The sequence below is a fragment of the Mustela nivalis genome, assembly GCF_964662115.1.
Source record: "Mustela nivalis genome assembly, chromosome: 8".
NCBI classification, from domain to species: Eukaryota; Metazoa; Chordata; class Mammalia; order Carnivora; family Mustelidae; genus Mustela; species Mustela nivalis.
In genome coordinates, this window is record NC_139027.1 from 39510776 (window position 1) to 39525230 (window position 14455).

The 14455-nt window shown below is 42.3% G+C and overlaps 1 protein-coding gene across 2 annotated transcripts in view; it reads right to left on the reverse strand.

Annotated features, from left to right (window-relative positions):
• Positions 1-14455, reverse strand: part of PTCD3 (pentatricopeptide repeat domain 3) — a 31805-nt gene that overhangs the window by 10860 nt on the left and 6490 nt on the right. For both annotated transcript variants that reach the window (XM_082743470.1, XM_082743469.1), the window contains exons 4-12: positions 13120-13165; positions 8322-8390; positions 7819-7923; positions 6127-6250; positions 4191-4306; positions 2503-2570; positions 1248-1335; positions 795-855; positions 6-91 (exon numbers count right to left, since the gene is read on the reverse strand). In XM_082743470.1, coding sequence (XP_082599596.1) covers positions 6-91; positions 795-855; positions 1248-1335; positions 2503-2570; positions 4191-4306; positions 6127-6250; positions 7819-7923; positions 8322-8390; positions 13120-13165 — 763 coding nt within the window. The remainder of the gene's footprint in view (positions 1-5; positions 92-794; positions 856-1247; positions 1336-2502; positions 2571-4190; positions 4307-6126; positions 6251-7818; positions 7924-8321; positions 8391-13119; positions 13166-14455) is intronic.

Genomic DNA, 14455 nt, shown 5'->3' on the forward strand with positions numbered 1-14455 from the left:
CTTACCAGTATATTATTCCATTTGTCCTCCAGTTTCTCATGCGCACTCAATGCTGTTGCTTCAATCAATGCATTGAAGGTATACACATCAGCTGTAAAAACAGAAGTCTAGGTTGAAGTTTAACCCCTAATTGCCTCAGCTGAAGGCAAAGCAGTAATGCGCATGTGGCCCCTAGCTCATTCCCATGTGCCCACGACACCAGACAATCACTCCCTGCTCTGGATCTCTCCTCCTGCTTCTACCACCAATACCACATGAAAAGATGAGAATTGAGCTCATAATTGAGGCAAGATCAAATATTCTGCAGATTCCAAAATGTTACAGATTTATTTTTTCCCCCAAGATTTGTCAGAGAGAGAAAGTGTGCACCCACAAGCGGGGTGGGGGGGGGGGGATGGCAGGCAGTGGGAGAAGCAGGCTCCCCATTGAGCAAGGAGTCTGATGTGGGGCTCAATCCCAAGACCCGATGATAATGACCTGAGCGTAAGGCAGATGCTTAACCGGCTGAGCCACTCAGGCATTCCAGATGTTACAGATTCTTTTTTTTTTTTTTTTAAAGAATTTTATTTATTTATTTGGCATAGAGAGATCACAAGTAGGCAGAGAGGCAGGCAGAGAGAGAGGAAGGGAAGCAGGCCCCTGCTGAGCAGAGAGCCCAATGCAGGACTCGATCCCAGGACCCTGAGATCATGACCGGAGCTGAAGGCAGTGGCTTAACCCACTGAACCACCCAGGCGCCCCGATGTTACAGATTCTTAAGGAAAGAAAAGGAAATTCTCCAAAAACACACTTACCATGGAGTTTGTTGTTTAGTAATTCAGTGTACAAGTTTAATGCCTGTACAAGAGCTCGGTGCTGGGAGACAGAGCATAAATGTTAAACATCATCAAACATGTTGACTTAAGAAATATTTGCACAGCAACTGTTTTAAAGTTTGAGAATACAACAATAAAAGAAGCAGACAAGGTCCTGGTTCTCAAGAAGTTCACACTCCATTGCTGTGGAAATTCTGCCTCCCAGGTGACATGCAGTAATTCCTGGAGATATTTCTAGTTGTCACAACTGAGGGTAGGGAGGACGCAGCACTGACATGCAGTGGGTAGAGAACAGGGAGCTTCTAAACACTCCAGAGTGCAGTGGAGAGCCCCCACCGCAACACATTATCCAGCCCAACTGTCAACAATTCTGAAGGTGAAAAACCCGGAATTGGTGGACATTAAAGACAGAAGTATAAAAATAAATGTTACCTTCACCATTCCTCGGATCATTGTGCAGTAGGAGTGTGAGTTTTTCTCTGGCATGAGAGCAAAGATTCTCTCAGCATTGTTTTCTGGCCTAGACACAGAAGAGTAAATGAAACAGGGGAAAAAGGAAAAACCAATAGCTACCACAACCTACTGAGAGTTCAAAATGTTTCAAGCACTTTGCTAAGCACTTCATACACACAATTCCTAGCATCCAGAGAGAGAGAGAGAGAGTTAGCATTCTGAAAAGTGGGAAAAACTGAGGCTTGAACACCTCAAGTGGTCCGTGGCTTCGCGGTTAATGACAGAACCAGGACTGAAAATTTTTACAAAAAATACATACAATACTGAACAAAAAGCAAAGTGTACAGAGGGAACACAGTGAAGTTTCCCCACCCTCTCTCAACCATATACAACTCCCCAGAGACCCCCATGGACAAGCAGTTTTCCCAAAATCTCATAGTCTAGCGTGTATATGTCACACTCTGGGGCATCTTCTTCCTTCTTCCCTATCAAACACTCAGTCACCTAACGTAACCATCTTATACAGTTGTATCTTTCTTCTGCCTCTTACAAAGAGGTAATGGAAATCAGGAGCAGGATTTGGGCCAGGATGGTATGCCAAAGTCCATGCTCTTAACCACTACACAAAATTATTAAAATCTACTAAGGAAATTCAATGTTTGATTCAATTCCACTTATCACTTTAAAAGACTTCAGATATTAATGGTAGCTCTCCTTCTCCAGATGTCCCCGTGAAGTATTTCTCAGACATTTCTATTCAGTTAACATCAATTCTAAATGTTAGTTAAACATTATTCACCTTTTGTCTAGAAATGCTGAGTACTTCTGCTTGCTTGCCAGCTGCCTTAATTTAGAGCTATATTCCAGTGCATGTGTATTCTTACACAAACAAATTGAGCCAATCTTTCAGAACGTGAGTTATATATTGCAGAGTAGGAGCACTGATGGAACTACCCAAGGAACCAACAATATGTAAGATGACATGAAATGAATTGGGGCATGGGGGGGGGGCACAAATAGGCACACGAAGAACTAAGTATTGCTCGTTGGAAGTAAAGATCTTAGGGAACAAGCTCTAAATGCATATCATGCCAAGGTCACACTTGCACTGTATGTTGAAAACAAATTCTACTTTAGAAGCTTCAGAAGCACATCTTCTTGAGGGGGTGCTGGGGAACATGCCACGCCCCATTAAAAAAAAAACCACACAAGGTTCTACTGACGTGTAACGTACCTCCATAGGTTTCCAAACTGATGATTGGCCTTCTTCGGTTTCTCGTTACTTTCCTCTGCGGCCTCCTCCTGAAATGAACCACCAAAAAAAAATAAATAAAACAAAAAATGACAATGCAATGTGTTCTCCTACTCAGATACTTAAAACCAGAAAGGCAAAGGAGGGCCGCCTGGGTGGTTCAGTGGGTTAAGCCTCTGCCTTCAGCTCATGGTCTCAGGGCTCTGGGATTGAGCCCCGCATTGGGCTCTCTGCTCAGTGGGGAGCCTGCTTCCCCCTCTCCCTACCTGCCTCTCTGCCTACTTGTGATCTCTGTCAAATAAATAAATAAAATCTTTAAAAAAGAAAAAAAAAAAAAAAAGAAAAAGGCAAAGGAAACTTTGTAAAAATAAACTACAGATCCAACAGAAGGTGAAGGAAAAAACCCAGTAAATGTTCATTTAAAAAACTGGTAACTTTTTCAGCATAAATCAGCTCACTTTGAGACAAAAAGTAAAGCTAGCACTTGAAATGAGAACTAACAGCCTGGAGACAGATGAAGCCGGTACCCTGCACAGCCTCAATGGGAGAGAATTGCAAATCCAAACACAACCTGGCTTGAGCTGACTCTATCTAGCTTGAGCCCCACAGAAATAACACACCTGCCTATACATTTTTTTTCCCCCCAAATATTTTATTTATTTGACAGAGAGAGATCACAAGCAGGCAGAGAGGCAGACAGAGGAAAGGAAGCAAGCTCCCCGCTGAGCAAAGAGCCTGATGTGGGGCTCAATCCCAGGACCCTGAGATCATGATCCAAGCCGAAGGCAGCAGCCTAACTCACTGAGCCATCCAGGCGCCCCTGCCTATACATTTTAAACGTCTTAATCACTCTGTATGTAAATAATCCATATTCAGTGGAGGAAAATTAGACAGAAATAGAAGGAAAAGAACTTTTCATCTTCTCTCACGCATTTGGAAATATTTTATAAAAATGAAATATTATCATCCAGCCTATAGTCTCACTTTTCAATATATGGTGCATCTTTCCACAGCCAAACAGACCTACACTAGTCCCGACAATCACATTACCATAACCTAATCATTTGTCATTAGACATTCAGTTTTCCACATTTTTCTATCTATGTGTATGAACATTATGAAAATGATGTATATATTCTTTTATTCACATGACCCAAAGATGTTCTCAGGGTCTTTTTCTAGAAGTAAAACTCTTGGATTGAGAAATTAAGATAGCACTCCCTATCTACAGGCCGGCCCTTGGCACAATACTGCCCTACACCCCAGCACAGTGAGCTCACTCCTCTCTGCCCATGTTATGCATGCATATTTTGATGGTGGTGGGGTGCTGGGGCCACAGAGTCTTTCCCTGTTCCTTACATATGGTCAGTGTAAGTAATAAGAGAGGAGTTTGTATAAACATTTCTGGTCAAAGCTTTGCCTGCATGTGGTAGGCAATGTCAACATACTTTTTAGGCAAGATCAACATATTTTTAAGGGAACCAGAATTAAAGTAATTGTTTAGATCTTTCTTCCTACACATCACTTTTTATCAAAGCTACTAAACCACATTGCATCTCAGAACAAATCTCTATTATCCTAACATAGGGCATAAGAACCATCTTACTTTGAAATGGTTATTACTGGCAAAATAAATTAAAAAAAAAAAAATCACTGCCAAAACCCATTACCAACTCTTCAGATTTTTCACTTTGCTGAAAATGATAATCAGTTGAGGGCTCCTTGTCACCATAGTAGCACAACAAATCCAAGAGACTATTACTTGTTTCCAAAGATACAGTGGTTCCTGTGGGTAGGAGAAAAAAAAGGAAAGAAACATTGAAATAAAGAACTGAAGCTAATTGCATTAAAATTCTTTGCTTTTTCTCCAGGCTGTGGCTCTCTTGGCTGCATACTTCATGTCATCCACCATTCTCAGCATGGATGAGGATGCAGTCCACGTGAACCCCAACACCTGAAGGGATGCTGACAGGGACACAATCCCTACGAACTGTGGGGTCTGAGAGGAGGGACTAAAGCACAAGACAACGCCTGACCCTGTGTTCACTTAGTTTACATACTCATGTACCCAGAGAAACGATCTCATGGTTTTAAAGATCATTTCCAAACTGAACACTCAGCAAATTACTGCCACTCAGTTCCCCTGGCCCAGTTCCATTTCTACAAATGCAAGCAGAACTATTCTACTTGGATCTAGGCCCTCACTGGAATACTTGCCTAAAGATGCGAGCAGAAATGTCTAGTTACAGTAGTTTTTAAAAAAGCAATACTCAGGAACCTTATGTTCCCATCTTGACACTAGGAAAAAAAGGGAACAGGAAGTATAAGATATAATATTTTTTCTAAAGAAAATATACTGATAATAAAAATGCCAATTGGGACATTTAAAAGCTCATAAACGAGCACGGGAAAGTGGAGAGAAGAGAGGCCGTGGAGGGGAACTGAACTGGATCTTACCATCTCAGAACTCTGTATCCTTAGAAACTTACTTAATAACCAGCTTCCTTTATAAAATGATTATAAACACAGCAACTCCTGAGACATTATAGAATTAAATTCAGTATGTGAAATGCCCAGCAAAGTGTTTGGTACTTATGAGGTGCTTGGCAGTAAAACTTCCTCTACCTGCCCCCACCCCTATGGCATATTGGCTTGTTCTGTTACTCTGAACTGTGGGGCTGACATGCCGTCTTTAGAGGCGTGTACGGAGGGTCCGCGTGTGCCTAGAGCACACAGTGTTATGAACCTAGAGGAAGACAGGTCTGAGCACTCAGTACTTGAATGCAGACTTACCAATTACCATATGCAACAAGCAGAGGCAAAAGCCTCCCTAAACTATAATGTGCTTCAGCAATTCATCTGTATATTCAATGTCCAGAAGACAATACACCAATATTCTCAAAAACAGCTTTCTGGAAAGGTCTCTTGTGCTGAAGAATGTACTGAGTGATTCAGTCCAGTTCCTCTCTCTTCTGTGTTTGATTATTATCCTAAATCACTGAACAGCATTCTGGAGTCCATTAACTTACAATCCCACTGCCTCTGATGTTATTATAGGTACATTGTTATCTTGGTAGCTTACAGCCCATGCAATTGAGATCTACTCTGCTAGAGGTTCATCCAGATCAAAGTCAGACAGTCAGAGAATTTTAGAGGCAGACAGAAGTTCTGAGAAATTAAGTGATTTTTCCAAGGCCACAGAGCTAATCGGTAGGAGAGTTAGAATAAGTACCCCATTTTATTGCTTTTCCCTTTTAAAATATTCCTTGTCTGTTTATGCCTCCAAACATACTTAAAAAGTGCAGAAAATCTGAATACAGTATGTACACACCTAAGGTTAAAAATGGAAGGAACAATGGTTCTCTCATTTCTCTGCCTGCTGCACAATACAGCCCAGAGCACAGTAAACTAAGCTGCAACTCCATCTCACTTACATTTCCAAAAAAACAAAAGCTGAAGCAGAACTTGAAATATTAACTCTTAAAAGCATGACCACAGCATCAAGCAGAGATCCTTCTAACTTTTGCTCACAACCAGCGGGATCACGTAAGCACAGCCCACTTCCGAGCCCACGTTCCTAGGGGTGCTTTAAAGGAACTGAGTCACCTGCTTGCAAGAGTTGATCAAACATGTCCACAGATGCTTTCACTTTTTTGAGCTTGATTCTTTCCCTCAAGGCTGCTTCACTTATATCTTCAATCTGAGGTTCAAAGTACTCGGGCATTAAACACTAGGAAAAGAAGATGGCTAATTACCACAAATAGGTAAAGGGGCAGTAACCAAGAGGACTAAACTTTTATCGCCAACACACCAAAATAAAACTTTACGGTTCCAATTCATGTTTCATGCACGGGGCACCATGTATACATCTTTGTAGGAACTGTAACTTAAAAGAATTATATTACATTAAAAAAAAAAATCAAAGAACCCCTCAAGGATTCGAAACAAGATCATTTAGCTATCTCCTAGCTCAGGGAGAATTTAAAAGCATCCAAAAATAAGTATTTATTTCAATCTAAAAAATATGGTTTCCAACTAACTTCCCCAACTTCAAGTTGAATTTATTTCATCCTCTGCCAAAACAATCCTCTCTCCTTTCCTTCCAATCTTGTTTCACAGTGTCAGAGTATATCTGATTTGCAAAGGAGAAACCTATCAGCCCGGATGCTTCTTATACTCTAAAAACACTAACCATCACCAAAATATGTTAATTTTACCTAACTCACTAGTTTATTTCATTACTTATTGAATGCTGACCATTGTCTGCCAGGCACAAAGTGAGGAATTAGAGGCATAGGTAAAAGTCCTTCTCTACTTTCAAGGTTCTCCCCATCTAACAGAGCAAGGAAGGAAAGAACAGCAGTGTGCATGTAAGTGAGAGATCTACAAGGTGTGACAGTGCTGTCCGCCAGGGAGGCAGGGACTCACACAAGGCTTCAAGCAGAGGTCATCAGCACAGAAGAGTAACTACTGGTTAGAAACATCCAGGGGTGTGAGTGGACCATCACTGCCACTGTCTCCGCACAGGACTCTGGCACTGTCACCTGCACAATCACACTGACCTCCTACTTTGTCACTGGCAGATGCTCCCTGAGAAGCAGGAGGCTGTGCCTGGATGCGTGCCTTCTGGGAAGCAAGGAGTCTGGGATATAGGTCTGATGCTCCTATTTCCACTAATAAACCCAGGAAAGTAGAGGTGCCTCTGTTCCACTGGCCATGGTAACACTGGCACTGAGCACAATAGCTAACACGCCGCACAACACTCACACTCCATGATGACACAACGCAGAGGTAGCTGGAAATACAATCTGGAGTTCAAAGTGAAAGGCCGAAGGGCTGACACACACTGAAGAGAAACCAGGACACTGGACTATTAAAGCAGAGGGATCTGGGCCAGGTAGACAAGAATGCCACACAGAATAGAAGGACTGCTGCTGCAGGAAAACTGCAGACAGGAAAAAGACAATGACTGGGCCTGGAAACCTAAGAAGACCTCTACACTTAAGTAGTGGATAGAAAAGCTACTCAAAAAAAACAAGAACAGTCACAGAGGTAAAGACCTAAGATTCTGGTGTCACAGAAGCCAAACAGGGAAAATAAGATGAGGCAGGTGTTTGGGGGGGGGGGGGGGGGGGGGGAAAGCAAGCTACTACTGAAAGCAAAGATAACTATATACATCAAAAGACTTCACCCAAATACTGAGGCCATTCAAGTGGCTACTGAAATATTAGCCCTAAAACTTGGTTTCATTTACATTTACTTAGTAATACCTGAAAAATCACAATTATCTCTCCTTACCGGTATATGAGGTTCAGCTATGTCCTTCTGAAAATATTTGGGATGTGAATTAATAACGTACTTCGCTGCATTCTCCCCAGACTTCTTTGCCAATAAAAACGAACGCTATATAAAGAAAAGGATTTAGATGTAAACTGACTCAAGAGATCAAAACGACACTCTCAGCACGTACCATCCACCCCTCCAAGAATGCAGCAATACACAAAAGCCCAAACAGAAGTTAAATTACACGCTGTTGTATATCCCTCTCTGCTACTAAGTGTGACATTTTATGTCACATCTTATACAGCTGGGGATATATGAAACCAGCGCACTGAAGCCGAGTGGACTGCTCCAGTGTGAGGAGCCCTAAGTCTTAAATCCCAAATCATTCCCACAGCCAATCTCCAAAACTCTGAACTGTTAACTTTTCAAAGGTTTCTACATGTTAAGTTAAATTCTGTATCCGTGCTTGTACCCAAACAAGATAAAACAATGTTACGAAAGTGTACGAAGATACTCACAGATTCCAAAGAGGATGTTGGTATGAGGTAAGGATCATCCTGAAATGCATAAGGGGCAGCTGTAGTGTCCTGTGAAGACACAGAAGTCTCTTTAGTCAGATTTTCATTAAGACCTTGAGTTTTGATAACCAAAAACACTGTAAAGCAAGTATTAATTAGATATGTAACACATATACAAATATGTGTGTGTGTAGTGAGAGAAACACGAACACCTATACAACCCTCTTAGCTCTGTAAGACGCAGGTCATTACACACACAGCAAACAATGACTCAAACCCCCATGACTGCTTCTTCAGATCTGAGGGTGCTTCTAGGAACTAGTGCTGTTTTAAATGAAAGATCCTCTGAATTAACCAATACGGGTACCAGTGTCCTGCACACCTTCAAACCTAGCCACTACCCACCAAGAGTCCCTTCCCCAAATAGAGGATCCTGCTGTGCCCTCTTGGAAGGAGCTAATAGCAGCAGCTTCTCCTATGCCCTGTTGTCGAACATTCTACATACTGCTTTACCCTGTTTTAGGGAGAACCCTGAACAACTCTTCAGTACCATTCACTGAAAACTGCCCCCTAATTACTTCCTCTATTCCTCACTTCTCCCTTAGAGCCTCCTTTCCTGGGCCTTCTGGGGCCTTTGTTCCATTGGGAAAACTCAAGCTACATCCAGAATCTCTCCTAACTGTCCCCTTGATACCTTGTCTTACTCATACCTAAGTAGGGTTAAGGAGAAGTGGGATTTTTGGGGGGCATCTCAGCTTCCTGCTGCCACTTTCAAAACCAATATCCCTTCATACTCATGGGAGGCTCATTTCATGTGGTCATGTCACTCTACTGAATGAGGCAGTCAGTCAGTTAATGGTAAACCAGAGGTGACAGTTCTCCGTTAGCTGCCCCGGACTGCTCACTCCGATTACACTCAAACTAGTGCCTAGCTCTGGTTCTGACCTCTGCACCACCCCTGTCAGAAACCTGTTTGGGGACTCTAGTTCTGGTGACATGCTGGGCTTCTTTTAACTTACTAGACTTATTCTTCCCATTATCTCCTAACTTTTCTCCCTAGATCAGATTTCCAAGTCCTCCACGGTCTGTGTGAAACAACTCCACTCTGGCCCTGTAGCTCAGATGCCTCAAACCAAACTGCACCCCAAAGTGAACTTCCCTGAAGCCACCACCTGTCCTGTCTTCTCTCAGTGAAGGGTACTGACCAATCTGCAGTCCAACCTGTAGATCCTGTCCCACTACTTCTAGTCAACTGAGATATCGTCAGATCTAACCCACGCTAGTTCTTTTAACTTCCCCTACTGACTCCACTGTCCCTTATCCCAACTGCCACAGCCGTAGTTCAGTGCCACCCTATTCCTTATTTACAGAGCACCTATGTGCCAGGCATTTATTCTAGCTCCAGGGAGACAATAAAATCACCCTCTACCCAAATAAAGCTTAGTCTAGTAGGACAGGAACCTCCAGAAAATAAAAATAAACAATAGACAGTGAATTAAAAACAGGTTAACTGCTATGCAGAAAAATGAAGTACAAAAGGGGACAAGAAAGTTGCAGATCTACAACTTAAGGCAGGTGGTCAGGGAAGGCCTCACTGTAGAAGTGACACTAAGGCAGAGTTCAGCAGGTGAGGGAGCAAGTAATGTATCTGGGGAAACAGTCCAGGCAGAAGGAACAGCAAACACTGGACCCTGAGGCAGAGGTGTGCCTGGTGGGAAAGAGAATTAGCCAGGAGGCCCAGGAGGCTTGGGGTGTCCAAGAAGATAGCAAGAGACGCTGTCAGAGGTAATGTGGGGGTGGGGAGGATAGCGGGAGTGCCTAAGGAGCCCTCATATGGACCTCAGTTTTTATCCCAATTATGACAAATGAGGCCACTCGAGTTCTGAGGAAGGAGTGATCCAACATTTTACTGGGATCATCAGGGCTGCTTAACTGCGAGCAGTGTGTGGGGGGAGCTGGGACAATGTAAGAGATCGAGCCTGCTGGGATCAGTCCAGAGTATTAGATGATAATAACTTACATGAGGAAAGCAACTGTGGTGATGATCATACGAATGCAGAATCTGATAATGTGCAGAAAGAGTTACCAGGCCCGAGACTGCTGTCCTCAGAAAGGCCTGCCTGCAAGGCTGGCCCTTAGCTGGCACCTGGGAACCTGGATTTGGGAAGGGGTCCCACCACCCCCAGTACTGATGAAACGGCTTGTTGTGCCTAAACTGTTTATACTTCCTTCTCAAAGTCTGGAATTCTGGTATGTGCCAGGCACAGGGTGCCTATGTGGCCAGATACCAGAAAAACCTCTGGGCCCTGAGTCTCTAATGAACTTTCATGGTAGACGTTTCACACATGCTGTTACAACTCAGTTCGAGGAATTAGAAGTGTTCTGTGTGACTCCACTGGGAAAACACTCTCAAGGAAACTTGAACCTGGTTTCTTCTGGATTTCACCCTGTGTGACTTTTCCCCTGGCTGACATCACTTTGTGCCTTTTCTATAATAAATTGTAGCTGTAGGACTATATGCTGAGTGTTCTGGGTGTTCTCCCAGCCAATCACTGAACCTGGAGAGATGATGGGAGTCCACACACAGCTATCTTAAAGGAAGAAACAAAGGATTTACTAACACGCAGCATGAAAGAAAGAAGAGTCACACATAACTCCCAGGCTTTTGACTTGGACATTTAGAATAATGGAGTTGCTATTGAGAAGACCGCAAAGGTATGGGTTCAGATATGCTAGTTTTAAGATCTTTATGCTACATTAAAGTTGAAAGGTTTCCCATCTCCACATGGCTGTCTTTTCTAAAATCTGGTTATCATACCACTGCTTAAAATTCTTCAGGGTGGGGGTGCCTGGGTGGCTCAGTCATTAAGCGTCTGCCTGGGTCTCTGTTCCACAGGAAGCCTGCTTCTCCTTCTCCCACTCCCCCTGTGTTCTCTGTCAAATAAATAAATCAATAATATAAAAAAAAAAATTCTTCAGAGGACTTGAGTCCCCAGCATAGCATTCGCCATCTTGCCTATCTCTCATGTCTCCACCTGTCAAATCCCTGATTCCTACCATACCAACTACTCATTCTATGCCTTTGGGCCTTTGTGCATGCTGCTATTTTTACAAGGAATGCTTCTTCCCACCACAGTATCCTTGCCGCTCACCTTCCTAGCAGCAATCCAATTATCAGCTCCTCTGGAAGTCCTTTCCCAGCCTGGGTTACGTACCCTCTTCTCAGTGCTCCTTCATGCTCCCTCTCTAGGAACTGTGAAAGGACTGTCTTTATTCTACATCCCACACAGTGCCTGGTAAGCATCAGAAGGGTAGAATATGTGGTTACTGAATGAATAAATAACCATACCTTGGATTTTAAGGGCCCAAACCCAGATAAATCAGACAACTGTACACATAATTCTATAACTTCTTTGACCTGAAGGCCATTCTCATTAAAAAACTGAGATCAGGAGCATCTGGGTGGCTCAGTGGGTTAAAGCCTCTGCCTTCAGCTCAGGTCATGATCCCAGGGTCCTGGGATCGAGCCCCGCATCGGGCTCTCTGCTCAGCAGGGAGCCTGCTTCCTCCTCTCTCTGCCTGCCTCTCTGCCTACTTGCGATCTCTGTCAATAAATAAATAAAATCTTAAAAAACAAAAACAACAAAAAAAAACTGAGATCAGTCTCAGCAGACCATTACTCTAGTTTATACATTTCAGGGGCCTGTACAGAGCTAAGTAAACTGCTGAAAATCTCAATGTCTTGCCAGTGTGGAGATCCAGTATTATAAAAACCCTTTTGGAGAAACTGCTAAGATGTATCAGGGTATGTCTGGCCCATGACTCCTTAATTGTAACATCTACAACAGAAAACAATCCTGGAAATCTGTGACAATGGCCTTAAAGAGGTTTAGTATCCACACAGCTATTACAGCAGTTAATGTCTTCATTATTTTAGACATTATCCCCATAGCTGAAATTGAAAGTATATCTTTCGTATGATGAAATATATAATCACTCAGAAAGCTCCATTTCTGGGGCACCTGGCTGGCTCAGTCAGTACAGCATGTGACTCCTGATCTTGGGCTTGTGAGTTTGAGCCTCACAGTACTCTCTGGGTGCAGAGATCACCTTAAAGAAAAAAGAAGTTCCCATTTCTGAGGCATTTATCAAGATTTTAGTTAATCTATCAGACTATAAACTCTGTGAACGGTCAACAGAGCAAGTTATCGACAAATATTTCACTAAAATAAGTTGCAGTAATAGTAAAAGAGCCAGCATTTACTGAGCATTTTTTTTGTGCCAGGCACTGCCCTAAATCCTTTTATTTTGTACCAACATTAATTATTTCACATTATAACCTTAAAGTTTGATGTTATAATTAATCCCCACTTTATAAACACATAGAAGCATCAAGAGATAAAAGAACTTTTTGATGGAGATCACAAAGCTAGTTGCTCAGCTATGAAACAAAACACTGGCTCCAGGACCCACATTCTTAATCGTTGCATTATTTACAGCACTGTAAACACAATATTCCTCAAAGTTGGTCTACAGATCACTTGCATTACAGTATCACACCAAAACCCCCCAGGGCTGGACATTTCAACAAGCTCTTCAGGGGATTAAGTTTAAGGATTACTGCTTTAGGATTAAAAACACTGAATTTGGAGATAAAAGACAAGGGCCTAAGTCAAGCACTTTTAGAGCCAGTTCCTTTAAAGGCTTTAGTTTCCCCATTTATCACAGGAAGGGACTGGATTAGATCATTTCTAAGAAACTTTTAAGATCCACAACAAAAAGCTAAAAGTCTACTTACCCTATTCACTGTGGACGCAAGTGCTTGAAGAACAGCCACTTTGTCCCTAAGAACAAGAACCACAAGTTAGCCCATGGCAGGGATTTCCATACCCACAAAATGAACAAGTGATTGATTCTACTCTCAGTATGGACTGGTCAATAACAAAGTTCAGGTCTCAACTAAAGCCAGCTCTTATTTCTCAAGATCGCTAGAAAAACAAGCTAGAAAACCAGAGACCTGTCCTATGCTTTTGCCTAAAGGTGGGCAGTAATGTTCCTACTATACTCTGCCTACCCTCTCTGGCATGGTCATCATTCCATCTCCAAAGGCCTAGCGATTTCCACCCCTAGCTCATAAAACGATCTATCCTAGATTTTATTTTTAAATAATCTCTATACCCATGTGGGGCTCAAATTCAGGTGCCCCATTTTCCTAGGCATTCTCATTGCACTTTCTGGGCTTCTTTTATCTCAAGTGGTGGCTTTTTTAAAAAATGGTGGCTCTTAACTCAGCTATAGATGAGAATAAATCACAAGATGCACTCTGGACTTCCTGAATCAAATACTCCAAGTTCCACAGAGAACTGTCACATACATTCTTACTGAATTCCCAGATGACTCCGCTGTACTCTCCTCATTTAGAACCTCTCAACTATATAACCTTTATAAAAATCTCAGGCCAGCTGTCTGCTGTGCTATGGGTATGGAGACCCTCACTAACTACCAGAAAAAAAGATTTCACTGAATAGACAAACCAAGGTAATTTGTTTCTAAATACATTTCTACTTCTGCTATATTTTTTGTTTCATTTCCAAAAGTGAGGTAAATTTAATAAACCAAAAGCATTTTTCAAGAAGTTTAATATAACATTTATATAAACATAAATCATCTCTAATAGACAAAACATACAGGAAATTTTGTATTACATCAAGACTGAATAATGTCCTGATGTGTATAAAATCCACTGGGTTTTCTATCCTTTTTTTAAAAACCACATTTATGGGGGTACCTGGGTGGCTCAGTGGGTTAAAGCCTCTGTATTCAGCTCAGGTCATGATCCCAGGGTCCTGGGATCAAGCCCCACATGGGGCTCTCTGCTCAGTGGGGAGTCTGCTTCCCTTCTCTCTCTGCCTGCCTGTCTACCTACTTGTGATCTCTGCCTGTCAAATAAATAAATAAATAAAATATTTAAAACAAAACAAAACAAAAAGAAACTATGTAATTTCTTTGAGACAAAGACATCCTCACATCTCTTGGCATCCCCTAGAGCTACGTTAGCATTTATGTCCTAGCAAGTCAACCTATCTTCCTAACATACTGAAAAAACGACAGTAAGATTATGACACTCAAGAGTA